General features: G+C 45.5%; 1 protein-coding gene and 1 pseudogene across 1 annotated transcript in view; both read right to left on the bottom strand.

Annotated features, from left to right (window-relative positions):
* CHMP4C (charged multivesicular body protein 4C) overlaps positions 1 to 27,821 on the bottom strand; it is a 30,897-nt gene extending 3,076 nt beyond the window's left edge. The window contains exons 1-3 of the mRNA XM_040261155.1: positions 27,448 to 27,821; positions 4,374 to 4,551; positions 1,711 to 1,825 (exon numbers count right to left, since the gene is read on the bottom strand). Coding sequence (XP_040117089.1) covers positions 1,711 to 1,825; positions 4,374 to 4,551; positions 27,448 to 27,808 — 654 coding nt within the window. The 5' untranslated portion in view covers positions 27,809 to 27,821. The remainder of the gene's footprint in view (positions 1 to 1,710; positions 1,826 to 4,373; positions 4,552 to 27,447) is intronic.
* LOC120879140 lies at positions 5,120 to 5,272 on the bottom strand (annotated as a pseudogene).

A 27,821-nucleotide genomic window follows, 5' to 3' on the forward strand; every position in this document is an offset into this window, starting at 1 on the left:
AGCAAACACTTATTCATTCATTGATAAAAGAATTTTAGAATTTAAGGGACTTCAGAACAGCCTACTGATCGTCATGTTCATTTCATAAATGAGAAAACTGAGGGTCCGAAAGTGAAGGGGCCTCACAGGGCTCAGCGGGGCGTGGCAGCGCGGGGCGTCCTCACCAGCCCGGGGCCCTCCAGCCCGCCGGCCGGAAAGACGCCGGATGCTCACCAGCCCGCGGCAGGCGCGCTTCTGGGCCGGGCCGGGCCGGGCCGGGCCGCGCCGCGATGCCTCCGGCGCTGCAGACCACAGACGGGCCCTGTCGAGCGGCCTTCTGTTGGCTACTGTCACTGCTGCTGCGGTTGCCCGCAGTGGTTTAAACACATAAAGACCATCTTGCTCCACGGGCCAAACCAAAACAGAACTCGGGAAAGATGTGGCCTGAAAGCCGCCCTTTTCCAAGCCGCGGCCTGCATCATTTAAAAAGCTGCTGAAGAAACGGAGCCGCGGCCACAGAAAACAAGCGCGTGGTTACCGGAGGGGGTGGGGATGGGGGTTACAGGAGGGTCTGGATTACCATGTACTCGGGTTATAAATGAGACAGATGACCACAAGGACCGCGGTACAGGGAACTCTACCAGTGTTTTATGATGACCTATGAGAGAAAAGAACCTGAGAAAATAGTTAGGTGTATGTACAACAGACTCACGTTGCTGCACGCCCGAAACTAGACAGGACTGGTAAATCAACTGCCCCTCAATCTTTTTTAAAAAGGAGAATGGAGGAAAATGAGATGAAATAAAGTAAGTATAGACACAGAAGAGCGGCTGACACCCAATCCTCACTTTCACGGACTCCATGGAACTACATCTGACTTCCTAGCTGGGCTGTGTTCATCGGTACGTGAACGCAGGAAGTCAGAGTCTCGGCCGCTAATCTGAAACGTTTCAAAACATGCGCCAGTCCTCCTTGTGTGCGCTTTGAGGGGGACAATTGAAATTCACAGCGCAGACTTCACCAGTATAATTATAGTCTGTTATTACTGGACTGATTAATCTCAATGGAATGTGTGTGTTAATAATGCCACTCCACGTTTGCTTCATAGCCCGGGTAAGACCCAGAGGCAGCCTAAGCCCTGATTTAGCAGGAGCGTGATCTGCCTGTCCCGTGCAGAGTGACAGTCTGCTCTGCTTCGCCCAGATGTGTGAGCACTTAATTTCGGGTAATGGGGCTGTTTCCGCACCCGTCGACAATTAACACTCCCTGACTTCACGTCATCACATGCTGCTTTTCTAATAGCTGAGAACTTAATTAGGGGGCTGTTTGCCAAACTATATTAATCTTTCCTTTAAATCAGAGCTGCCAACACTTCATTTCCCTCTTAAGACAGGTGTTTTTCTAGCAGATATCATTTATTCTTTAGTGATATTAAAGGACATGTGTAAGAAAACCTGCTCGCTTCACATGGTGGGAAGCTATCTTTTCTTTCAAGAATTTTTTTTTTTTTTTTGAGGTGGACTACTTTTAAAGTATTTATTGAGTTTGTTACAATATTGCTTGTTTTACGTCTTGGGTTTTTGGCCCTGAAGTACGTGGGATCCAACCAGGGATGGAACGCACACCCTCTGCTCTGGAATGTGAAGTCGTGACCAGTGGCCTCCAGGGAAGTCCCAGGAAGAGCTATCCTTCTCAGCGGGCACGCGCTCCGTTCCACACTGTGACACCCACCTCATCAAAGTCATCGCCAAATCCAACCCGTTGAGAAAATGCTTCAGAGATTTCTTGGGCAATATCCTGTTGCTCTGTGATCTCTTGCATCAAATCGTCTATTTTGTTCAGATCCCTGGGAAACAATGTTTTGTTGAAATATTGTAGAATTTTACTTTAAAATTATGAATTTAGACACAATCCCCCATGAAAAGTGAGCCAACTCAACATAAACTCTTGGTTATTTCAGTAGGATTCTAAACGTCCCTGATGGTAGGACTGATCAACTTGAAGAATTTACATTTCAAGAAACTAATAATTCTGTATATGCACATATATTTTAAATTATGTAAGTTCAACTGAGAGCCATTACGTTTGGGAGTCACTAGGGGGCACATCTGTGGACCCATTTTGAACGTTTGTCTGGTAGGGCATGCTCAGGTGCTAAGTCGTGTCCAGCCCTTTGCGACCCCATGGACTGTAGCCCACCAGGCTCAGACTTCGTCCATGGGATTTCCCAGGCAGGTTGCCATTTCCTTCTCCAGGGTGGAAGGGCATAGGAAACGGGTAAATACATGCTATGTATTAACTCTGCAGGAAGCAACGCCACGGGTCATCAAGGACCACGTTGAGTGAGATAAGCTCGGGTGGCACCCAGAAGCCGCTATCAGAGCAGCTTTTTGTAGAAGATGGACTCTGGAGACCAGAGATCTATTTTCCAGAATGCCTTGTAGTCCTGAGATTCTGACTCCCTGAGAACTTCCCCATGGCTGCTGATGGGCCGGGAGACAACGGATGAGAGCAGGGTTAGGCCTGTGAAGGCCTCAGAAGAATCAGCAGCTTCAGCAAAGGGATCACAGACCCAGGGCCGATGGCAGGTCTCAAGCCAGTTCCTGGTGCCTGAGCCCCTCTGGGCCCTGCAGCCCCACAGGCTTGGGTCCGAACGACCGGCGGCCATGTCTGCATCCCATCTCCAAATCATCCCTCCAGCTCTGAGCCCAGGCCACGCTGATGGGTACCGGGGAGGTGACAAGCTTACTCATTACTGAGCCACTAACACTGACATTGTCATTCCTAGTGGAATTAAATGCTTTGCATGTTTTCCAGACTCCACATAGAGGAAAAGCTGAATATTTGACAGCATTTCATGCAGTAATCAAAAAGAGAACTTTGGCATCTTGCTGCGCCGCGCTGTGGGGTGCTAAGGTGCTCAGGTGTGTCCACCTCTTTGCGACCCCATGGACCACAGCCCGCCAGGCTCCTCTGTCCCCGGATTCTCTAGGCAGGACACGGGCGGGGGCCGCCAGTTCCTCCTCCAGCCGCCCTCTGACCGCCCCTTATTTCCACTTCTTATATTCATAACAAAGATAGTAGGATCACGTATTTAAAAATCATATGTGAAATGTACAGCTAAAATGTGGGCCCAGCAGTAAATTCTTCCCAAAAGGGACACGCAGGGAAAATGAGGCTGAACTGCCTGGGATAAGGGCTATGATTCTGGAACACAGTTAGCACCTAACTCACAGCAACGACAGTGGGTGGTGACTCTGAGAGTGAATCTAACGATCCCTCAGAAGCTGTCAAAATGACGGCTGATGGTCAGCTGGTTATCAGGACAGGAAAATGTCAGCAAAGCCGCCTTCACTGACCGCGGCCTCTCTCCCCCCCTTCTCCCATCCACAGAACCTTCTCCACGAGTCCCTCAGACACTTGTTGCCCTTGTACACCTTTGGCCCAAACTTCACCATCATATTTAAGCTCAGGAAAGGATTAGATTCTCTGTGCAAATAAAAAGCAAACAGTCACGAGCCCCACTACCGCTCTGAATACTGATGGCTGAGTGCTTACTTTACGCAGGAGCTCCTGACGGCAGTGTATCTGGTTTCTCATCAACTGTCACAAGAACCACGTGAGGTAAGTATGATTATTATCTTCAACTTACAGACAAGGAAACTGAATCAGGAAGAGACAAACTATTGTCCAAGGACAGTCAGCCAGGATCTGGGATTACAATCCAGAAAACCTGCCCCAAATCCACATTTGTATCTATTATATTGTATGCCAATGGTTCTCGAACACTGGTTAATATCAGAATCACCCAGAGACCTTGGTTGAAAACAAAAAGGCCCAGTCCCAAGCTTTCTCAAAGGGGTGTGGGCATCTCGGTTCTCTTTAGTAGTGATTTCTGAGTCCCCCAAAGTTTGACCTTGGGAGGGGAAGTTCCCCTGGAGAAGGAAATGGCAACCCACTCCAGTACTCTTGCCTGGAAAATTTCAGGGATGGAGGAGCCTGGTAGGCTACAGTCTTTGGGGTTGCAAAGAGTCAGGCATGACTGAGCAGCTTCATTTCTGCAAAGTTTGACAGCCACAATTGTACAGTTCTAATACTCTCACGGATGTTACCACTTAAGCCTTTTTGAAACTATAGGATGAAAATATTTGCAGGTGGAGTATCAGAGAACAGTGAAGCCTGGAAAACATTAAAGGCAAAATGAATGACCTTTATTTTCGCATGATCTTTTCTTCTTTTGCTAATATATTAAAACTTCCGCTCTTTCTCTGTGGGAGCATTCCATTCCAACATGTCAAAGAGTCTCAGATGAGTAAGCCCATCCCTGCCCAAGCCATCAGAGTTCCAACGCTCTGAGGGAACGTGAGACTCAGAGGGAGACGGCGGTCACTCACACGTTCTCGTGAACGGCTTTCATAGCTTTAGCTGCAAGGCCCATGTTCTTTAACACCTCCGTGTTGGTATATGAGTTTTCCAAGGCTTCTCTCTGGAACTCAATGGTGGAAAGTGTGCCATCAATCTGAGTCAGCTGCTTCTCAAGCCTCTTCTTCCTCTTCAGAGCCTGTAATGCAGCTAAATGAGGGAGAAGCCACATTTATAAGGAGCTTTACGTAAGCTCTTTACTCAGGAGACATTTACTCATCATTAACCATGGAGACCTGGGTTCAATCCCTGGGTGGGGAAGATCCCCTGGAGAAGAGAATGGCAACCGGCTCCAGTGTTCTTGCCTAAAGAATCCAATGGACAGAGGAGCCTGGGGAGCTAGAGTTCATGGTGATGCAGAGAGTCAGACACAACCGAGCTCCAGATGAGTGAGTGAGTGAACCATGGACTCGGCACTGTAGAAACCCACAAGTTCAGCTCAGTTCAGTTCAGCCGCTCAGTCGTATCCGACTCTTTGCGACCCCATGAATCAATCGCAGCATGCCCACAAAGAGGACTCCAAATAAAGCTGAGGAATGTACAGGCAGCCTCTGTCCTTGCAATTGCTTGCAAAAACTATCACTCCCTAAAACAGTTTGTTATTCTCCCAAAAAATGCCAGGTGTCAGAGGATGAAAAATCAGAATACCATATTCTATAATATATACCACAGAAACGTTTTTGTTAATGTTGGATTTTAGAAAAAGACTAGGTAAAAATAGAAGTACCTATTGCATAATATGAAAATAAATCCTTAGAGAAAGAAAGAGCCTGAAGGACTATCTATCTTAGCCCTATATTCTTATTTCAGTTAGCAATAATCACGCCTCGAATAAACACCACTGGCTATGATACTGCCACTGTGCAAAGTTATTCTTATTTCAAAGACAAGTTAGTGAGATCCAGAAAAGTTATATGAGTTGCCTGAATTTAATAACAGTCCAAAACCTAGCAAGCCAACCATGTCTTGATCTGAAGTGACTATGAGACAGTCAGTAAGGTTGCATCTAATCCTAAATGTCATGAAATCAACAGTCATACTCAAGGATTAGACGGCATACTGCTGACAGAAAAGACTGTTGCCTTCAGAAAAATGATATCCAAATTCCCTCCCATCAGCACTCAGCAAAATCTTAACACGCATCTTTCAGAAATCACAAAGCTAATGAGTCCATTTGATTACGGCACCTTTGAAGGCACCCTGAAAAACAGGCCTTAAAATGTGAGTTTTGAAAAGGCATTTAGTGAAAGTACAGGAAAGAGCAGCAGAAGAAGATGATCAAAGAAGATGATCAAGTGGAGCTGACCACAGAGCTCAAACAGTTCTGTGCTTTCAGAGTGAAACGTGTGATTGCAACAGAGATTCCTGAGAGAAGGCTCTTCTCTGTTTTGAACAATTTCTTCTTGCACTTCCAACAGATTTAGTATATTTATTCCAATGCTTTTTGTTTGGTGCACAAAGACTCCTAGCCATTACACTTTCTTGTTGGATTTTTATTAGTGATCAATAAATAAATATTTCTTTGTTGCTTAATCACTAATTCGTGTCCAACTCTTTTGTGACCCCATGGACTGTGGCTAGCCAGGCTCCTCTGTCCACAAGATTTCCCAGGCAAGAATCCTAGAGTGGGCTGCCATTTTACTTGCTGTCCATTTAATCCTTTTTACCTTAAATTCCATTTTGTTTTATATTAACACTTAATATAAAATTAATACTTATATACTTATATTAGCATTAAAGAAAATTAATATTTCAACTTTCTTTTTGTTGAAATTTACCTGTAATACTTCTGTGTGGAGCTCAATTTCAAATTTTTTTCTAATTTTTTTGGTATGCCTATAATAAGTAGAATATATTTCAATGTTTAATGTGTATGGTTATTTTTAACCATTTGGATAGTCTCCAACTTTTAAGGTAAGTTTTTAAGTTATTTTTATTCATTGTAATAACTGATATTTGTCCAAAATGGTCTTTTTACCATCACTTTTTTGTGTTTTCTATTGTTATGCTTTTTATTTTCTTTTTGCTTTCTTGTCTATATACAGATTAATTTTCCTTTGTTCATTTTATCCCCCTTTAATTGTAGGATAGTTATACATACTAAATTTATTCTCCTACTGGATACTCTTGTATTTAAATAATATGCTTAAAATTAAACTTAAGTTTTCTATACATGTTGAAAATTAATCAGTATCTATAAAACTAATTGTCCCTAAACAAGATTGTCTTAACACCCCAACACCCCAAGTGTTTGATTGAAATAATCTTACTTTTATTAGTTCCAGATGACTACCAGTTTTTAAAATTATTCTTTCAATTTTTTAAGGAAATACTTCTTAACAACTGCATTAAGCTTCATAGACACAATTTCAACAGTTATTTACACTAAACTGAGAGTGTCTGCTGGCTTGTTTTCTTACTACTGCTTCTTGTATCCTATAATATCATGAACCCAAGAGAAGAGAGATAGTGTAGAGAATAAAATATGTTAAATAAAATCTGTTAAAAACAAAACTTACATTAGTGTCTACAGGGAGATCAAGAGGCTATTGTGTTATAAGACAAGAATGGGCTGTCTTAAAAATGAGCAACTAGAAGAGCTGACTCACTGGAAAAGACTCTGATGCTGGGAGGGATTGGGGGCAGGAGGAGAAGGGGACGACCAAGGATGAGATGGCTGGATGGCATCACTGACTCGATGCACATGAGTCTGAGTGAACTCTGGGAGTTGGTGATGGACAGGGAGGCCTGGCGTGCTGTGTTTCATGGGGTCGCAAAGAGTCAGACACGACTGAGCAACTGAACTGAACTGAACTGAACTGAGAAAACAAGAAACAGTTCTTAGAAGTTAAAAACATAACTAAAAAAAATTAAAATGTTTAAAAAGTAGAATAATAAATACAGCTGATGACTAAATTAGTGACCTGGAATATAAAGTTAGAGAATTCTCCCAGAACAGAGAACAAAAAGACAGATAATTTAATAAATTAGAGGACAGGACCAAGGAATCCAACATCCATCTTACAGGAAGTTCAAAAGAGAGAGAATGTTTCAGGGGAAGTGTGGATACTTGGAGAAGGCAATGGCACCCCACTCCAGTACTCTTACCTGAAAAACCCCATGGATGGAGGAGCCTGGTGGGCTGCAGTCCATGGGGTTGCTAAGAGTCGGACACGACTGAGCGACCTCACTTTCACTTTTCACTTTCATGCATTGGAGAAGGAAATGGCAACCCACTCCAGTGCTTTTGCCTGGAGAATCCCAGGGACGGGGGAGCCTGGTGGGCTGCCGTTTATGGGGTCACACAGAGTCGGACACGACTGAAGCGACTTAGCAGCAGCAGCAGCAGCAGTGGATACTAATATAAAAATAAGCAGCAGTTTCAGTAGAAAATAGGCAGAAATAATGGAGGGGAAGAAGCAATAAAGAAATCAAAGAATGTGCTGGAAATTTCTGCACACCCAGTGCTTAGGACTCAGCCTGCCACTGCAGAGGCCCCTGGTTTGATCCCAGGTTGGGGAACTAAGACCCTGGGAGCCATGTCCTGTGGCCAATAATGATGTGATGAAAAAGAAATTAAAGAGTACAGTTTCCCCAAGACGAAGGAAGATGATTCTTCAGAATAAAAATACTCACTGAACACGTAGATGGGAAAAACAAAAAATAAAAGGCACATACCTAGACCTCCACTGTGAAATTTCATTTCTCCGAGGTTAAAAAAAGAAAGAAAGAAAGAAAGAAAATCTTAAATGTTTCCAGAGAGGAAACAAGCGAAACAATTACTGACAAACGGATGAGACTGATACCATCAGTAAACTTAAGACATGTTGGCTCTCCAACAGCAATAGCATACTGTCTTGCAACTTTGGCAATGTGTTGAAGCTAGAATTCTGTAAAAATCCAAGCAATTATTTAAGTTTGAAACAAATGAAGTCAACTTGAGACACATAGGTATTTAGAGAATTTCTATTTATGTACCCTTTCTGAAAAGGAATTCTTTTAAGTTTTACTCCAGTAAAACTAAAAAAAAAAAAAAGAAGAAGAAAAGTCTTAGGACAATCTAGATACCGGAAGCAACATTAAGGAAATAAGCCAGCAGACACCGTGGTTTGATGAAATAGCTGCTGCAATCGTAGTCACAGAGGTGTGCTTCTCCACCAGGCCTCCCCATGGAACTGGGCAGGCCTGCTTTCGGGGGTGGGGAGGAAGCAGACAGGCCGGGCGTTCCTGCAGTTGCCAAGGACGCTGTAGGTGTGGACATTCTTCTGCTTCCCCGTGGTGGTAACTCTTCCTCCCCGTCCCTTCCGCCCGGCCCGAGGGAAGGTCCAGGGTATCTCGCCTCCTCCCCGGGGGCAACACTGCAGTTTCCGGGATCGCATGAACAGCACTTACTCCTAACTTTAAGAACAGTTTTTATGTATTTATTTAATCTGTCCTTTAGGAAAGAAACTAAAAAAAAAAAAAAAAAAGAGGCCTCTGGCACAAGGGCCTTCCTACAAAATCACAGCGCCGCTCTGCGGGGAGGCTCAGCGCTGGACGAGCAGAGCCCTGCTATCCACCCGCGGGCCACGACTGCGCTGCGCCCCTCGCACGCGACTACAATTCTGTTTTTCAAAATCTATCCGACCCCGTCTCCCGACACTGAGCGAAAAGCCACTGTGGAAAGATACAGTATCTTATTCACCTGTTTCCCCAGCACCTGACCCAGCTCAGGGCACACGGCCAAACAAAACACAAAACAAAAACCAACTTTTATGGAGCATTTGAAGTGAAGACAGCATATTCAAAAGCAGAGACATTACTTTGCCGACTAAGATCCATGTAGTCAAGGCTATGGTTTTTCCAGTGGTCATGTATGGATGTGAGAGTTGGACTGTAAAGAAAGCTGAGCCCCAAAGAACTGATGCTTTTGAACTGTGGGGTTGGAGAAGACTCTTGAGAGTCCCTTGGACTGCAAGGAGATCCAACCAGTCCATTCTGAAGGAGATCAGCCCTGGGATTTCTTTGGAAGGAATGATGCTGAAGCTGAAACTCCAGTACTTTGGCCACCTCATGCGAAGAGTTGACTCACTGGAAAAGACTCTGATGCTGGGAGGAATTGGGGGCAGGAGGAGAAGGGGACGACCGAGGATGAGATGGCTGGATGGCATCACGGACTCGATGGACATGAGTTTGAGTGAAGTCCGGGAGATGGTGATGGACAGGGAGGCCTGGAGTGCTGCGATTCATGGGGTCACAAAGAGTCGGACACGACTGAGCAACTGAACTGAACTGAAGTGAGAGTCGCTCAGTCGTGTCCGACTCTTTGCAACCCCGTGGACTATACACTCCATGCAATTCTCCAGACCAGAATACTGGTGTGGGTAGCCTATCCTTCGCCAGGGGATCTTCGCAACCCAGGGTTCAAACCCAGGTCTCCCGAGTTGCAGGCGGGTTCTACACCAGCTGAGCCCCACTTTGTCACACACCAAACTGGTGTGGAGTGCTTCGTATGCATCATGTGGTACGGTTAACTCACAAAAACTGCAAGAGTAAACACGGTCATTGATCCGTTTCACAGAAGACAAGATGAATGGATGTTAAGAGAATAAATCTGACAATTTTGTGCACCGTGACAGCACAATATAGTGGAAAGAGTATGACCTTCAAAGCCGGAGGCTGAATTTTTCTTCTGTGACTTAATAGACGTATATTCTTGAATAAGTCAGTTCCCTTCTCTGAGTTTCAGTCTGCTGTGCTGGAAAAGGAAGACAGAATCCCCCAGAGGCTGGGCGATGATTCTAAGAATTAGTGATCATTTGTGGAAACCGCCTTAGACTGAGCAACTAAATATTATTACTAATAACAGTGATTTATATAAGATTCCTTAGTTAATGAGACTGTATATCTTATCTCTTTTTTGTTTCTTTTTTTATTGAAGTATGGACAGAGGAGCCTGGTGGGATACAGTCATTAGGGTAGCAAAGAGTCTGGCATGACTTAGGGACTAAACAAAATAGTTGATTTACAATGTTGCATTAACTTCTGCTGGACAGCAAAGTGACTCAGTTACACCCTTACACATTCTTTTTTATACTCTTTTCCATTATGATTCCCCTCGAGGTGTTGAATATAGTCCCTGTATTGTATAGCAGGACCATGTTGTTTATCCGTCCTATATTACAATTTGCATCCGCTAATCTGAAACTCTCAGGCCATGGATATCTTGTTTCTGAGACCCTCTGGGCAACAAGTTACCTGTTTTTTCACCATAGCTCACCATAACAGGAATATACTATTACAAAACAGCTCCACATTTCAGTGGTACAGTACAAAATACTACAACACAGCAGAGTATCCTAAGAAGTTAAACTCTAAACACACATCTCCACCCAACAGAGCCAGAAGTGGAATGTCAGCGTCCGTCTCCTCCCTTCCTTGCCAAGCAGGCTCAGTGTTTAGACTCTTTCGGAACCACTAACTCCAAGATATTTTATTTTGAGAACTTTACAAAACTTTTTCATTTAAAAATATGCCACGTTTCCTAGTAAGAATTAATTTTAGATTACTTTCTACAAATTGAGAAATATAATTTGGTATAAAAGACGGGGCTTTGGGGTCACTGCTGCTGCTGCTGCTAAGTTGCGTCAGTCGTGTCCGACTCTGTGCAGCCCCATAGACGGCAGCCCACCAGGCTCCTCTGTCCCTGGGATTCTCCAGGCAAGAGCACTGGAGTGGGTGCCATTGCCTTCTCCTTGGGGTCACTAGATCGACATTTTAATCGTACCTATACCAATTAAAGCCTGTGTGTAATACCCTTAGTATGTGACCTTAATTATCCTTAAATGAGGCTTCCTCACTTGAACAATAACTGTTGTTGTTTTCCTTTAGTTGCTAAGTCACATTAACTCTTTTGCAACCCCATGGACTGTAGCCTGCCTGACTCCTCTGTCCCTGGGATTCTCCAGGCAAAAATACTGCAGTGGGTCGCCACTTTCAGACTTCTTTCAGAAGTTTGATCCCTTCTTTCAGACTCAGGGATCAAACCCACATCTCCTGCACTGGCAGTCAGATTCTTCACCACTGAGCACCTGGGAAGCCCCCACGAGCCACAACAACAATGCACGGAGGACACAAACAGGACGCTGTGCTCTGGAGTCAGGGCGCCACCTTTCAAATCTAGCCTCCAGCCACCCCCTGCTGCGTGGCCTTACATAGTTGCTTATGGGAAAACGGGAATAAGACTCACATTGTTGTTGAAGATTAAACTAAATAAGGTACGTAAAGTACTTAGACTGGCACCTGGTGAGTGATTAATAAATATTAGAAACCTTCATCATTATCACCACCTCCTTCACAAGATGTCAGACCACATGGTGGAAGCCACATGCTGTCATGCCCAGCCTGGCCAATATTTTTAAATTAATAATAATAAGTTTTGGTTTGGACATAGTTTTGAATGTTTGTGTTCACATATGGGTTTGGCTCTTCAAAATACTTGGGAGAAATTTGCAAATTCACCAGTATGTGAGGTCTCAACTTACACTATAATCCATATACCACAAGCTACACAGTGGCCTGAATCAAAATCCTAAATTCTGAAAGCCGGCAGGTAATGAAGGTAAGTGACTGAGAAAGAGGTCAACAGGAAAAGCTTTCTTCATTTGCTCACCTTTGAGAAAGAGAGAGCGCAGTGTCTCACTGTTGTCACAATAAAAGTGCAAGAGTGACAATAAACGGCAGTGGACGCTGTCTCCAGCATCGGGGGCCACCAGGAGAGATCGAGCCCGACCTGTGGAGGCAACACGGCTGGGCTCCCACCCACCGCTGCCATGAAGCTGCACACCCAGCCCTCCACATGCTCAAAACAAGCCAGACATCTGGGTTTGCATCCCAAATCCTTCAAATTTAAAACCTAAGCTACATTTTCAAAAAAACCTTGTGTGAGCCAAAGTGATGAGGTCTGCACGGCTGGACCTGGCCCCAGGGCAACGGGCACTCCTTGCAGCTTCTCTCTGGCACAGTAAGCTAAGACACCGAGACAAGAGGCTTCTGTCTCAAAGAGCCAAGAGGTGTACATTTCAGGAGTCTCTCTGTGAACTGTTTCTCATGAAATGATGATGCCACGGGCCAACCATAAATTGGACAAGCTTTAACTTTGTTTCCTAATAACCAATCTAGGAAAGAAACAGCTGTATTTTTTTTTTTTTCCAAAGACATGCAACAACTGTTGTAAGTGAAGCATGCCTCCAGATTTCGCAAAGAAGAACACTTTTAGAATCCTGTAATTTAACCTGTGTAAAATGTGCAACTCAATCTTCCAAGCTCCTACATGTGGTTTTCGGCAGCTGATGAAACCTGGAGAACACTGTTTTGAAAACAAAGGAATCTGCTGTACTCCGTTGAGGGGGGACAGCTTGTAGGGGTTTTGTCTCCTTGTGTAACAGTGACATTCCCTCAGCGATGGAGCTGCAGGACAAGTGCTGTGTGTGCTCTGCCGAGGGACCAGGAAGAGCCCTCACTGTACAATGCACTGAGCATTTGAGACCAAAATGTAAGAATCACTCACTTGAACCAAAACTCATCTAGCCCTATGCGACTTCATCACATTGCCAGAGGAGGAAGGCTTTCAGTCACTCACTAAAAAAATACCTTCTAACAGCAGAAAAGAGCTGCAGTTTCATTGCTCAGATAAGGTACAGGGCCACCCGGTAGAAAGGTCGATTTGTTCTTTGCTCATTCAAGGCAAACGTGGCCATTGTTCATCCATCAGGTGGCAAAAAAGAAAAAACCTTTTCGGGACCATCATATACAGGGACTATAGACAAAACTGTTTGTGAAATATGCAACTGCGTTATGACAGCTCCTCTCTCTCCCAGGAATGGATGATTTCTGGAGAAGGCCTAAAAAGACGAAGCCTGGAAGATTTAATCCTAGACAGTGCTTAATTAATGTATGCCGCACATAATTGCTTATGGTTCTCTTTTGTTTTTAACTGAGAAGTCTCATAATCGTGTTGTTTTATATGAGAAACTTTAACGCAAGTCCTGTGACTCATATAAAACTCACTTGATTCATTACCCAGTACCTTCAATTTATGGCTCCTTGTTATTGTTCTCAAAAAACACAATCGGAGTAAGCACCACCACGCGCATTCCATAAATGGAATACAAAGTGTCTCTCTTCAAAGTCACAGGTTAGATGGGAAACAGCCAGTGAAATATTAGAGAATTCTAACACTCATTTATTTGTCCAGGGCCAGGCCTTAATGAATTCTCCCTGGCCTTCTTCATTAAAAAAAAAATATATATATATATATTATATTTATTTAATATATATATTCCTCATCTGTTCGTTTTCAGTCACTCCACAAATATGCACTGAAGTGTCACCACACGCCCATCATTGTGTTAGGCCCCTGCAGGGACGAAGAAGGCTGCGATCTCAGAGGAAGCAAAAGATGAAAATGGGCGTTCAATCACTTATCCATCATCCAGCAACAGTACCGTCTTACAGAACTGTCCCCATGGACACCAGTGTGTCTAAGGGGCCTCCTTCATGTCCCTGGTGGTTCGGATGGTTAGCGGTCTGCCTGCAGTGCAGGAGACGAGGGTTCAACCCCTGGCTCGGGAAGATCCCCCCCGAGAAGGGAATGGCAGCCCACTCGAGTATTCCTGCCTGGAGAATCCCACGGACAGAGGAGCCTGGGGGGATGCAGTCCGTGGGGTCGCAAAGAGTCGGACACGACTGAGCGATTAACACACTCCCTTCAAGCAGCAGAGGAGGCACAGAGGAAAAGAATGAGCCAAGTACGAGGCCCAGAAGGTACACGGGGGAGCATCGACTCTCCGCGGGGCGAGGGATGCCCTCACGGAGGAGGTGACCCAGATGAAGCCAGGGTCAGGGTGACTGTCCACACGGATTCTCAGACACACGGCCCGGTGAGGACGGTGAGCAAGGAAAGGTATGACACAAAGGCCCCCCACCCTCTTCCCCATTGCAAGTCTCCTATTCAACAATGCAAAGTTTCTGGCTGAGATACATTAGACACCAGAGCAAATCACGCCAGCTTGCCACACTAGCTGAAACTTATCAGCAAGATCCCATTTTCGGAGGTCTCACCAATATTAAATGTCACGAAAAAAGGATGAATAGCAAGTTAAAAGGAGACTAGACCACAGAAATGATGTAGCGGATCATACAGTGGCAAAGCAGACACCCTAGAAAACAGTGGAAAGGAATGAGACTGGACAAAGGACGTAAGAGGCATTCCGAGGAAAGGGCATTTGGAGAAGGGACCTTACTAAGCAGCTAGTAAGGCTGGGCTGGGTTTTGCATAAAAAGAAAAAAAAAGAGTATTGATTAATATTGTACGGTGTGAAAGGTTACAGTGAGGTGTCCTCACCCATCTGCAGAAAGACAAAAAGAGACAAGGGAAGCAGAAGCTGTTTTCCAATAGAAATGTCCATCTCGTCATCCTAGAAAGCTCAGACTCTCTCTCAGAGATGAGCGGATGCTTACTGTCAGGATGTCACCCAAGAGATCAGGAGAAAAGATAAGTCTGAGAGGAGAAGGTCATGACCTCAAAGTGCCATCAGGCTTGAGTTGATGAAAAGGGAAGAAAGGCTTGCATAAAAGACTCATTTTAAATATCCACTGAAATTCCTATTTTTAAATAATTAATTGCTTCCAAGGTCAGTTTCCAGGCAAGTAAATTAACTTGATGTTGGAACACGATACCGAAATATTTATTAAGGTCTACTTGATATTCTTTGTAAAAACCCAATTAAGTGACCAGGCAGAATATATAATCAATTGAATGAATGTTTTCTTTTTGCTACTAGTATTACTGGTAACCTTACACACTGGTAACCTCTGTGGGCCTGCTATTGCCGAGAATACAGGGAGAAAAATATAAACCTGAAACCAGCAAATATTGAGCAGAAAAACTCGGAAACATCTGATTATGCTTCATTCTACAGGGCAGACACAGGCACCTAGGATGTAATTTTGTGTGGTGTGTGCACGTTTGGGCATGTCTGTATATGCGAATACATGTGCGTATGTTTATTCATGCATGTGTACACCTGTGTGCACGTGCATACATGTATGTGCGTGTGCGTGCATGTCTGTATGTGTATATACGTGTGTGTGTGACGTGCCTCTCTTTTATACTTGTAGGTAAGCGTTCCTTGTTCACATGGTGTACCAATATTTCCAACTACTCTCACTGTGCCTTGTAGGTGCTCCTGACAGGCAACAAACTTTATCCCTAGAGTCCCCTTCAGCTCCCACTGCCTGTGACTCTATGACTTTTCCCCAGGGATCCTGTGATCAGCAAATCTGGAGCACTCCATAGCTCCTAAACCCAAAGGAAGCTATCACTATCAGTACCTTTAATTCTTAAATGACACATTTAGCTTGACATTGGTGGTGAACGATAAGCACTGTTCTTCAGCTTTTCAAATGTGGGAGAAAAACACTCAGCAAATATAGTTCACACAAATAAAGCAGTCCAATTGCTCAAAAGATGATAAAACATAGGTTCTTGGGTATATGATCTTTGAACTACATATCAATATAAATTGGCTTAACATAATCGTAACTTTTTTTCTTTCTGCAGTTAACACAGTAGAAGTTCTGAGTTAGGATAATATCTTTATTCAAACTCCAAGGTTATATTGACTTTCACTTTACATGAATGAAATAGATGGAAAGAACTGGTAATGTAAATAGCTCTGCTCACTGAGAAAGGCTGTTGAACAAAGTTCCTGCTGCAGCAAAAAAAGGCACACCCACTATGACGAGCAACACGCAGCACTATGTGAGAGAAGCAAACAGATTCGCCAGAAGCTCACGTTCAAACAGAGAAGGAAATATCCAAAGTGCTTGCCAAATGTTTGGCCACACCATTGTCTCTTTTGTGCATAACCAAATATAAAAGTGTAAACTTCATTCATTTTAACTAAATGGTTGCAAATTTTAATTTGCAAATAAAGAACTTCTAATGCAGGGATCCCCAACTTCTAGCAGAGAATAACCCGCTTTCCTTTCCTATTCTTCTAAAGTCACCACTCCTGCTTACTGCTCTTGTACAGCTTGTTTTGTCTGAGGGTAGCAGTTACACCACTGGTATTTCAGTCACTAGACTGCTGGATCCAGAAGAGCTGACGGTGGCTGCACAGAGCAGATGACGGGTGGGGCTTTAGCTTTTCCCCATCCTCTCACTGGAAATTCCCACAAGGGAGAACTATTTGAGACAAAGGCTTAGCATGGACTGAGAAAGCCTCTGGTCCAGGTTTAAGAGTTCTTACTGCTTTAAAGTATAACCATATAAACTTCAGACCAAGTCTTAGATATTTCCAGTGCGTTTGGAAAATACCCTGATGCTGGGAAAGATTGAGGGCAGGAGGAGAAGGGGGCCATGGAGGATAAAATGGTTGGATGGTACTACCAACTCAATAGACATGAGTCTGAGCAAACTCCAGGAGATAGTGAAGGACAGAGAAGCCTCATGTGCTGTAGTCCATGGGGTCACAAAGAGTTGGCTACGACCCAGCAATGGAACAACAACAATTCCCCATTAGCACCATTTCTTTAAGGTAAGTAATTAAAATCTCTGGTACAAGAAAGTTAGTTACTCAGGAAATGGTTTACTATTTGCTTTATATTTGTTCCATACTCTTGTTGTTTTTTTTTTTTTTCTTTTGGTTCCTTCACCTTCTGCAAATTTTTGAGCCAACTGTGTATGTTAGAACTTCTATCAAATGATAGAAAAAGTAGGAGAGGTGGGAGGGGGGTTCAGGATTGGGAACTCATGTACACCCGAGGCAGACTCATGTCGATGTATGGCAAAACCAATACAGTATTGTAAAGTAAAATAAAGTAAAAATAAAAATTTTTTTAAAAAGTAGGAGAAACTAAAATTACCAGTATATACTAGAAGTTATGACTACAGATTGCTAAAGCAGAGGACTGAGAGTGTGACTTTAAAAAATAAATCCTCAATATTATCTATATATTTTAAGCATTGGTGATAATTTTGTCCCTTAAAAGCACAAATAAATCCATGTGTACTTAAACATAACAAAAATTGAATACCAAATTGGATTAATTATATCCTTTCCAAACCAGAGCCCCAAAGCAAGGGATCATAAACTTTAAAACTCAGAATTGGAGCTCTTGTCTTATATCTCATGTTTTGAGTTGTGTTTTATTCTGTTATCTTGAAAATAAAATCTGATCTGAAATAAGTAGTCCTAAATACTGAGAAACATACTAATAATACTAAGTACACCTGAGGGCAAGCTCAGAGTCTCCTCCTGCCATAGTTCCTTAAAGCAACACCAGGTCATGGGATTTTGGCATAATCATGGTATTAGTAGTAACTTTTCTATCTTATTCTATTTTATTGTGGCTGATTCAATAAACTGTAAGATAGCATAAATTATGGAAAATGATATTTTTGCTGAATGGAAATATTTCCTAAAATAAGGTGCTCTTTATTTTCAGCTTTGTGGAATTTAGATGAAGAATAATAACAAATGAATGCTCCTATATTTATAATATTGCTTCAAATTAATGAAGGAAAAAGTTAACTGTATATATAAACTGTTATATAATACAAAAAATAGTAGCAATTAGCTTCATATAAGGAACTATAATACATCAGCAAACTGTCAAAATTTGTGCCACAGGTACTTGAAAGAATGATTCTAGAACAGAAGCACTATATACTCTAGTTTCTGAGGAAGTAGAAAAGAAGCCAGTGGTAACTAGAGGTCAATTCAAGTTCACAAAGGTGAAAAATGAGTTCAAAAACTAACCTCTAGGCTTCTTTTCTCTGTGTTACTGAAAGCTGACCCTAAGAAAAAGTATGGGCCATCCACTGGCTTTCTAGCCTTAAATATATCAAAATCGCCCAGAAAGCTAGGAGGACCACTCATCTCAGACCTCAGAATCTCCTGCTGGGGTAGCTTAAAAGCTCTCCAGGTGAACCTGATGAAGCTAACACACTGCTCATAAATGGGCATTTGTGAACCAGAGGCGTGTGAATATAGTTTGGTTTTAGGAAGATAATTCACAAGGTATGCTGAGGCATTGTTAGGGAAAAGAGAAAAAAATAAGAGGAGTAAGACATATGGGCCAGAGATAGAGGTCAGGCGTATTCACAGCGGATGAGTACCTGAACTCACTGAGTGCGGAGCTGTCAAACTGGTAATCTCGCCTTCGCTGAATCTCACATGAAACAGTGTTGCTCCACGCAGACAGGACCCTGGACTGAAGTCTCTAGGAGCATCCACCAGGCTCTGTCCTTGTGCGTGTGCGCGGAGTCCCTTCAGCCGTGTCTGTCTCTTTGCAACCCCATGGACTGCAGCCCGCCAGGCTCCTCTGTCCATGGGATTTTTCAGGCAAGAACACTGGAGGGGGTTGCCATTTCCTCCTCCAGAGGGTCTTCCAGACCCAGGGATCTAATCTCTTGCGGCTCCTGAATTGGCAGGCGATTCTTTACCACTAGCACCACGTGGGAAGTTTTATTCAGTATATTTTAACAAATACTTTGACGACAACAACAAAAAAAGGAGGCTGATTCAACTAAAAGAAATTGCTCATACACTGTTTTGGCCATTCAGTTGCCCAGTTGTGTCCCACGCTTTGCAGCCCTGTGGACTGCAGCACGACAGGCCTCTGTCCCTCACCATCTCCCAAAGTTTGCCCAAGTTCATGTCCATTGCATCAGTGATGCCATCCAGCAGTCTCATCCTCTGATTCCCTCTTCTCCTTCTGCCCTCAATCTTTCCTAGCATCAGGGACTTTTCCAATAGTCATCACATCAGATGATCAAAATACTGGAGTCTCAGCTTCAGCATCAGTCCTTCCAACGAGTATTCAGAATTGTTTTCCCTTAAGATTAACTGGTTTGTCAATACGTCTTATGTCTCATACATAAGACAATGAAATTACAATTTAAAAATCTTAATTTTAAGACAAGTGAAAATAAGATGATATTGAATAGACATAAACATAATACACGGAATGCAAGCTTAACATGTTGATTTAAGTAAAGGGGCAAAGGGTAAATCTGGCTGGGGTTTTTAAAACTCTTTCCAAGTCCAGTTGAAGAAAAAGCAACTAATATGGCATCTGAAAAAAGCAGATACAAACTCAAACTGCGTCCGCAAAAAAGAGACACAACTCTGAGCTGGTCAGTACCTATGTGTGTAAGTGTGTGTAAATTTATGCAGGACCCTTGCCAGGGCTCAGAGGGGAGAGGGAGGGATTAGGAAAGCAAGAAGCTTTTAAAATTACAGCTTAAGTGAACAGAGCTCCCAGGGCTGGTTCAGGCATTTTAGGTCTCGGTAAAGAACCTGCCTGCCAGCGCGGGAGATGCCGCCCTATCTGAACACCGGGGGCCCGGGGCCCTTCACGGTGCCTGTGCAGGTACCGGACCGTGCGGCTTTCCTGCCGGGAGCTAACACGGGCGCCTGAAGGGCCGTGCCAGGAGCTCCGGAAACGTTCCCTGGCAGTGCCCACGCGGGAGGCGGGGGACGTGTCCCTGGCACCTGAGCGGCGCAGGCGGCGGGGAGAAGCGGAGGGACGGACGGCGGGGAAGCAGAGCGGAGCCGGTGCCCGCCGGTGCCCGCCGCTGACCTCACAGCCCCTCAGGCGGCAGCCGAGCGGCCGCGCTGTCTGTCCAGGGCTCAGGTTCCCCGCTGAACTGGGAGCTTTAGGGGCGTCCCTGTGAGGGCACCCCTCAGCGGCACTCTCGGGGTCCCGGGGCGGCTGCACTGAGGCCCCCGCGGTGGAAGCTTCGTGCAGAAAGGCGGCCGCCCCGGCGTGAGGCCTCCCCGGGGACCGGCCCCGCCGCCGGGCTGTCTGCCTTCCCTGCGCCCCTGGCCCCGGGGGCGTCCTCGTGCCCCAGTTCTTCGGGGCCTGGGGCGCGGCTGCGGGATTCAGCTCCGCGACCGCCGTCCTGGCAGGCCACGGGCGTCCCACCCGGCGCTCACCCGGCAGGGCTGTGCGCGCAGCCGGCTCCGAGGAAGCCCGGCCCGCATCCCGGCTCAGCACACAGCCGTCCCCGGCCCGGCGGCGCGCGCAGCCGACTCCCCACCCGGGGCCGTCGTCTCACCCAGGCCCGGAGGAGGGGCGGCCGGCTCGGCCCCGCGGCCAGCGCCCCGCGTGGGGACAAGCCTGGGTTTCCGCCCCGGGCTGAGCGGACCGGGCAGAGGGGGCCCGGACGCCGGCGCCGCTCTCGGCCGCGCTGACTCGCCCGATGGCCCGCCCTGAGCGACCCCCGGCGAGGGGCGAGACGGGGACAGGCCGGGGCTGCAGCACCGGCGGCCCGGGGCGGGCTGGCCGCGGCCTCCGGACGCCGCATTCACCCGTCGTCTCAGAAAGCAAGGCTGAGCCCGCGCGGAGCCGACCTCGCCTTCAGCAGACTGCCGCGGCATCGCCGAGGCGGCTGCTTACGGGGCTCTGGGTTAAGGGCTCTACACCGCAGAGTCAAGCGCCCTCAGCCCTGAGGATCAACCTTACCAACTTCACGCAGGGGAAGAGCCTGCGACTCAGGCCAGCCCAGCCACCGGCTGAAAATCACCAGCTTCCAAGTGGCAGGACGGGGCGAGGATCACAGCCAGGGCTACGGGCTGGGAAGCCCAGGCTCCCGACTACAACGCCAAGTTACTGTCAAATGTTCACACGTTTGATGGAAGCTGCAGAGGTGTATTACAGTCAAGCGAATCCCTGTGACCGTCTCTTAATGATGCTAGCTTTAAAAAAAAAAGAAAAGAAAAGCCTCATAAGGGAGGTTAGAACCGGGACCTAAGGCCCAAGGGTTCCACCGACTGGTGCGGCAGGAGGGGACTGCCAGGCACTGGAACGCTGAGGCCCCCGCTTGGGGGTCAAGAGTCCTTGGACACACGGCTGTCACTGTCCCTTTGCAGTGGGGACGCAGACGCGGAGCACAGACTTGTGCACACAGCAGGGAGGGAGAGGGTGGGGCAGACTGAGAGAGCAGCGTGCAAACACACACACACGGCCACGTGTAACAGAGACGGCGGGTGGGAGTTTGCTGGGTCTGGGTGACACAGAGACCCCACCCCAGCCCTGCGAATACCTGGAGGGTGGGATGGGACGGGGCTCCGGAGGGAGGGGACACATGACCGTCTGTGCCTGGTTCCTGCTGATGCATGGTGGAAACCATCTCAAACTGTAAAGCAACTACCCGGCAATTAAAACGCATTTTTTAAAATAGATAACGAGTGAAAACCTATGGAATAACACAGAGAACTTCACTTAAATGGGAAGGAAATCCAAAAAAGAGGGAATATATGTATATATTATATATACACATATATATATATGCTGCTAAGTCACTTCAGTCGTGTCCAACTCTGTGCGACCCCTTAGACGGCAGCACACCAGGCTCCCCCGTCCCTGGGATTCTCCAGGCAGGAACACTGGAGTGGGTTGCCATTTCCTTCTCCAGTGCAGGAAAATGAAAGGTGAAAGTGAAGTTGCTCAGTCATGTCTGACTCTTCACGACCCCATAGACTGCAGCCTTCCCGGCTCCTCCATCCATGGGATTCTCCAGGCAAGAGTACTGGAGTGGGGTGCCACTGCCTTCTCCAATATGTATATGTATATATATAGCCGATTCACTTTGCCTTACAGTAGAAACTAACACAACGTTGTAAAGCAACTATACTCCAATAAAATTTTTAAAATAAATGAATAAAAACAATTTTTTAAAAAGTCCTCAAGCTGCTGGTCCTTGGTTATCCCAGAGACACAGACAAATGTTATCAGTGCTCACAGGTGCCATGACATGAAAACCGCTAGGAAGCACTTGTATTTCCACCCCATTAACATGACCACGGATTTAGTTCCCTCATCCTTAACCCCGGCCACAGGGCAGAGTCACCCCCAGAGGCACTTTCAAAAGCTGACGTCTCAGCCCCACTCCAGCCAGTTACACTAGAATCTGTGGGGTTGGGATCCTCCGAGCATCAAGTCGACTTTCACATACAGCCAGGATTGAAGACTGCTCTCGGGGTCAGGAAGCAACAGTTAGAACTGGACATGGAACAACAGACTGGTTCCAAATAGGAAAAGGAGTACGTCAAGGCTGTATATTGTCACCCTGCTTATTTAACTTCTATGCAGAGTACATCATGAGAAACGCTGGACTGGATGAAGCACAAGCTGGAATCAAGATTGCCAGGAGAAATCTCAATAACCTCAGATATGCAGATGACACCACCCTTATGGCAGAAAGTGAAGAGGAACTAAAAAGCCTCTTGATGAAAGTGAAAGTAGAGAGTGAAAAAGTTGGCTTAAAGCTCAACATTCAGAAAACAAAGATCATGGCATCTGGTCCCATCACTTCATGGGAAATAGATGGGGAAACAGTGGAAACAGTGTCAGACTTTATTTTTTGGGCTCCAAAATCACTGCAGATGGTGATTGCAGCCATGAAATTAAAAGACGCTTACTCCTTGGAAGAAAAGTTATCACCAACCTAGATAGTATATTCAAAAGCAGAGACATTACTTTGCCAACAAAGGTCCGTCTAGTCAAGGCTATGGTTTTTCCAGTAGTCATGTATGGATGTGAGAGTTGGACTGTGAAGAAGGCTGAGCGCCGAAGAATTGATGCTTTTGAACTGTGGTGTTGGAGAAGACTCTTGAGAGTCCCTTGGACTGCAAGGAGATCCAAGCAGTCCATTCTGAAGGAGATCAGCCCTGGGATTTCTTTGGAAGGAATGATGCTAAAGCTGAAACTCCAGTACTTTGGCCACCTCATGCGAAGAGTTGACTCACTGGAAAAGACCCTGATGCTGGGAGGGATTGGGGGCAGGAGGAGAAGGGGACGACAGAGGATGAGATGGCTGGATGGCATCACGGACTCGATGGACATGAGTCTGAGTGAACTCCAGGAGATGATGATGGACAGGGAGGCCTGGCGTGCTGCGATTCATGGGGTTGCAAAGAGTCGGACACAACTGAGCGACTAAACTGAACTGAACTCGAGGACAGTGCTCAGCAGAAGCAGAAAAAGGAATTAAGTGGTATCTTAAAAATGTGCTTTTCCACAAGCAGATTGCTAGTTATAAAGGAGTTCTAACATAGTAATCTAAATGAACTGTACTAAAGAATTTCTACTCCTCTCAAGTTTTTAACCAAACTATAGACCTTGCTTCCAAATGTTACTCTTTCAGATCAACAGGGCCTTGATACCATGGTTGTTTTCACTCAGGCTCGTTTAGGTAGAACATGGTACCTGCCAGAGAAGTCTGAAGGGAGCATTACCACCACTGCATGGCCTTGAATGAGTTACAGTGAAAGCAAGTTTCAGACTCAGATCTGCAGATACACCTATTAAACAAACACATCTTGGCCACACAGGCCAAAAGAGTTTGTCAACCAGTTTTATGAGCTCACTGAAGCCCCAGCTGTATGTCTTTTCGTCCAATATACGTGATATGAAAGGCTCACTGAACATAGACAGTGACCTTCACTGGCAGGGTGCTATGCTCTATGGAAGGTCAGACCCCCACCTGAACCCAGGACTGGACACGGCCCTGATCTGACCAAGCCCCGGGCACCATCCTAATGTTAGCTATACGCACCTCATACATCCTTAATGCCTGTCCTTACACTGCGAGCAAGGAAGTACCTCTAAACTCTTAGCTAACCCACATGTTTAGGATATCCACAATTTCACCAATGAGATCCCATTTCTAACGTTTATTATGCTGATATAACAGTTACTCATTGTACCAATAAAACCCATCTTTGACATTGAGGATGCTAACGGTCAAAGCTTCTGTTGTGGAGATCATGGAAGAATGTGAACTGGCCAGGAATGTTCAATGTCCACCGCAGCCAAGACACAGCAGCAGCTAAACGTCCACTGACGGAGGAATGGAGACTAAGATGTGGTGCACATACACGGTGAAACACTGTTCTTGTTGTTTAGTCACTCAGCCGTATTTAATGCTTTTGCAGTCCAGTGGACTCCAGCCTGCCCAGCTCCTCTGCCCATGGGATTTCCCAGGCAAGAACACTGGTGTGGACTGCCGTTTCCTTCTGGAGTGGAATACTGCTGCTGCTGCTAAGTCACTTCAGTCGTGTCCAACTCTGTGTGACCCCATAGACAGCAGCCCACCAGGCTCCCCCGTCCCTGGGATTTCCCAGGCAAGAACACTGGTGTCAACTGCCATTTCCTTCTGGAGTGGAATATTACTCAGCCATTAAAAAGAGTGAAATAATGCCATTTGCAGCAGCAAGGATGGACCTAGAGATTGTCATAGTGAGTAAAGTAACAAAAAGGAGGAGAAATAGTATGATATTCTCTATATGCAGAATATGAAAAGAACTCTAAAAAAGAATCTAAAAAGAAATGATACAAATGACCTTATTTATGAGACAGAAACAAACTCACAGACTTAGAGAATGCAATTATGGTTGCCAGAGGGGTAAGAATAGGAGGAAGAGATAGTGAGGGTTTGGACTTGACGTGTACACAGGGCTATATTTAAAGTGGAAGACCAACAGGAGCCTATGTAGAGCACAGGGAACTCTGCTCAATGTTATGTGGCAGCCGAGATGGGAGGGGAGTTTGGGGGAGAATGGATACATGGATATGTATGGCTGAGTCCCTTTGCTGTTCACTTGAAACTATCACAACATTGTTATCAGCTATTCTCCAATACAAAATAAAAAGTTTTTTTTTAATTGTTCCTTCTGGGAGTGTGGCCCTTTCTGAAATGATATTAACTAGCCACCCAACAAGTGCTCTTGACAGCATGTTATCAGACTAACCAGCTCTAGAAGTAAAACTTTAACTGCAGGGACGCATGTCACTCTGATTACCAGGTAATTTACAGCCTTTCTAACACTGACATTGTGTAGCACAAGGCCCTTTTAGTAGTAAGCACATTTAGCTTTATTACATGTGTGAAAATATTTCTTAGTGGCTAATGGAAAATAGTAGCCATGAGGATGTGAAGTTACTTGGTTTATTTGGAAGATGCTGATACCGACAGTGTTTCCAACGCATGGTCTATGACTGGATTCTTTCATAGCTTAGGTTACAGATGGCCTCACGCCACCCACACTCTTCCTATCGCAGGCCCACTGCAGAACCAGGTGAGGGCCACACCAGTGAAGGGCCCGTGGATAAATGACAAAAGATAAATGGCCTTTCTGACATCAATTGATTATTAATATTTGAACTTGAGACTTACATCTGTAGCTACTCTGATTTAAGGAAGTTAGATTGACGACGTTCTTATTAGTGTTGTCTTTGTGTGTGTGAATCTTTATAAAGTCTACTTAGAGACACTTTAGTGTATTGCCACCTCAAGAACATTTCTATATTATTTTACATTATTTTCTTCTGAAAGCAAATCTATATTTCCACCACTTCACAAAAGCAGATTTTTTTTTCAGATTTTTTAAGCCAATATTTACTTAACAACCACTGTGGATAAAGCTACAAACAGATCCAAATGGATAACAAAACAAAACAAAAAAAAACCTTGACAGACACTAAGCAAATGTCAGAGTGCCTATCAAACCGAAGAGGAAGGACCCAGGAAAAGAACAACCAATGGCTTTTTAGGAAGTCTTAATGTCAGAGTCTCTCTGCATAAACTGCCATTGAATAACATCCCAAAATATTTTCAGACATGAAATAAAAATAGAAACCAGCACTTAACTCTAAAACTGGCCATAATGGGGACAAGAGTTGTACCCAAGAGCAGAGGAAAATGAAACTTGATTTCTTTATTGTTGGTTATAAAATGGGCACAAATGTAGCAGGCACATTGGTTGGGGGAGAGCAAGACTTTCAAGGTCAATTCCAAGACCTGATTCCCTTACAGCATTAAACAATGGCAGGGTCATTTCGGGCGAACTAAACCTTCCCAAGGTTTCATTATGACTCAGAAAGCCTAACTTCTTGAGGATGCAAGTTCAGGGTTTGGTGGTGAGCAGAGTCCTGAATTGCCAGCCCTATTTCTGGGTCTGCCATTGACCTTGTGTTACAAGAGCAAATCATTTCAACTTCTTGCTGGGTTTTTATATGCGCCACGGGGCTGTTTAGGTTTGTTCTCTGTAGAGAGAGCCATTCACTGAAGAAAGCAATTCTCCCTGGCAAAGAACAAAGGGTTCAAGGTGCAAAAGAAGCACCTAGAATCATTACTGACTCAAAGTCCTTCCCAAGTGGCAGCAGCCAGTGGTAGAATTAATATTTAAATCTCTGACTTTTTTTTTTTTCCCATATCTCAACTGCACCACCAACTAAAGTCTTCAACAGCAAAGGGAACCGGAACACACCAGAATATGCTTCCCTGGAGATTTACAGGCAAGTTAAACTGTGTGATTCAAAATACAAGCGCAGGGCAGAAAAGTTGATATGTGCTGCTGGAGTCAGCAGGACTGGACCAGGGTGAGACAAGCCAGGGGCAAACTTTAAAGCGGCACCCCCCCAAAAAAGATTATCTTATAACCAAGGTAAGTAAGATTTTATTGGAATATTTTTGAAATTCAAAATTAAGGTAAAAAACTCGATGAGGAACAAAACATCACATTTTAAAATGAATTTGATTTTTTTTTAAGTCTGTACAGAACACATAGGTGTGTGTGTTAGTCGCTCAGTCCTGTCCGACTCTTTACGACCCTATGGACTGTAGCCCACCAGGCTCCTTTGTCCATGGGATTCTCCAGGCAAGAATACTGGAGTGGGTTTCCATTTCCTTCTCCAGAACACATAGGAGCCAATTGCAAAAGAAAAGAACCAGTAACACCAATCCGGTCTTTACTTTAAATGTTGATGTTTTGTTCATTACAGATGCTTCTGTGTCAACTTTGAGCTTTCTAAAGATTGCATTAAAAATGCGATTCGTCTTGATCACTGAGATTTTTGGTGTGTCTTCCTCTTTGGCCATCGAGGATGGTGCTGCGCTCAGCCCTCTCCCAGTCCGGCCGGGGGGATCATCACCAGTTCCCAGAAAGGCCGGGCCAGGTGCCCGGGGCTGCCCCGGCCCAGGGGGGTGCCTACCTCGTTTGTTCTGCGTGCCGTGCTTCCTGGCCAGGCTGAGCTCTCTCTGGATACGGCCTTCCAGGTACTCCTGCTTCTTGCCCAGCATCTCCTCCGTCTCCCGAAGTCGGGCCAGAGCTTCCTGGGCGCTGGGGGCCGCGCGGCTCTTGGAAGAGCCTCCGCCTTTGAAGAACTTGCCCAACTTGCTCATGGTGCTGGGGGGCCGGGCAGCGGTCCGCGGGGCTCGGGGCTCGGGGCTCGGGGCTCCGGGCGCGCCTGCCAGCAGGTGAGCGACGTCCGCCCGGGTCTCGGCCAGGCCCGGGGAGGCGGCGCCCCCGAGTCCACACGCCGTCGGGCGCAGGTGACTCCCTCTCCCGGGCATTTCCTGGCGGCCG

Source organism: Oryx dammah, unplaced genomic scaffold (genome assembly GCF_014754425.2).
Source record: "Oryx dammah isolate SB20612 unplaced genomic scaffold, SCBI_Odam_1.1 HiC_scaffold_19, whole genome shotgun sequence".
NCBI classification, from domain to species: domain Eukaryota; kingdom Metazoa; phylum Chordata; class Mammalia; order Artiodactyla; family Bovidae; genus Oryx; species Oryx dammah.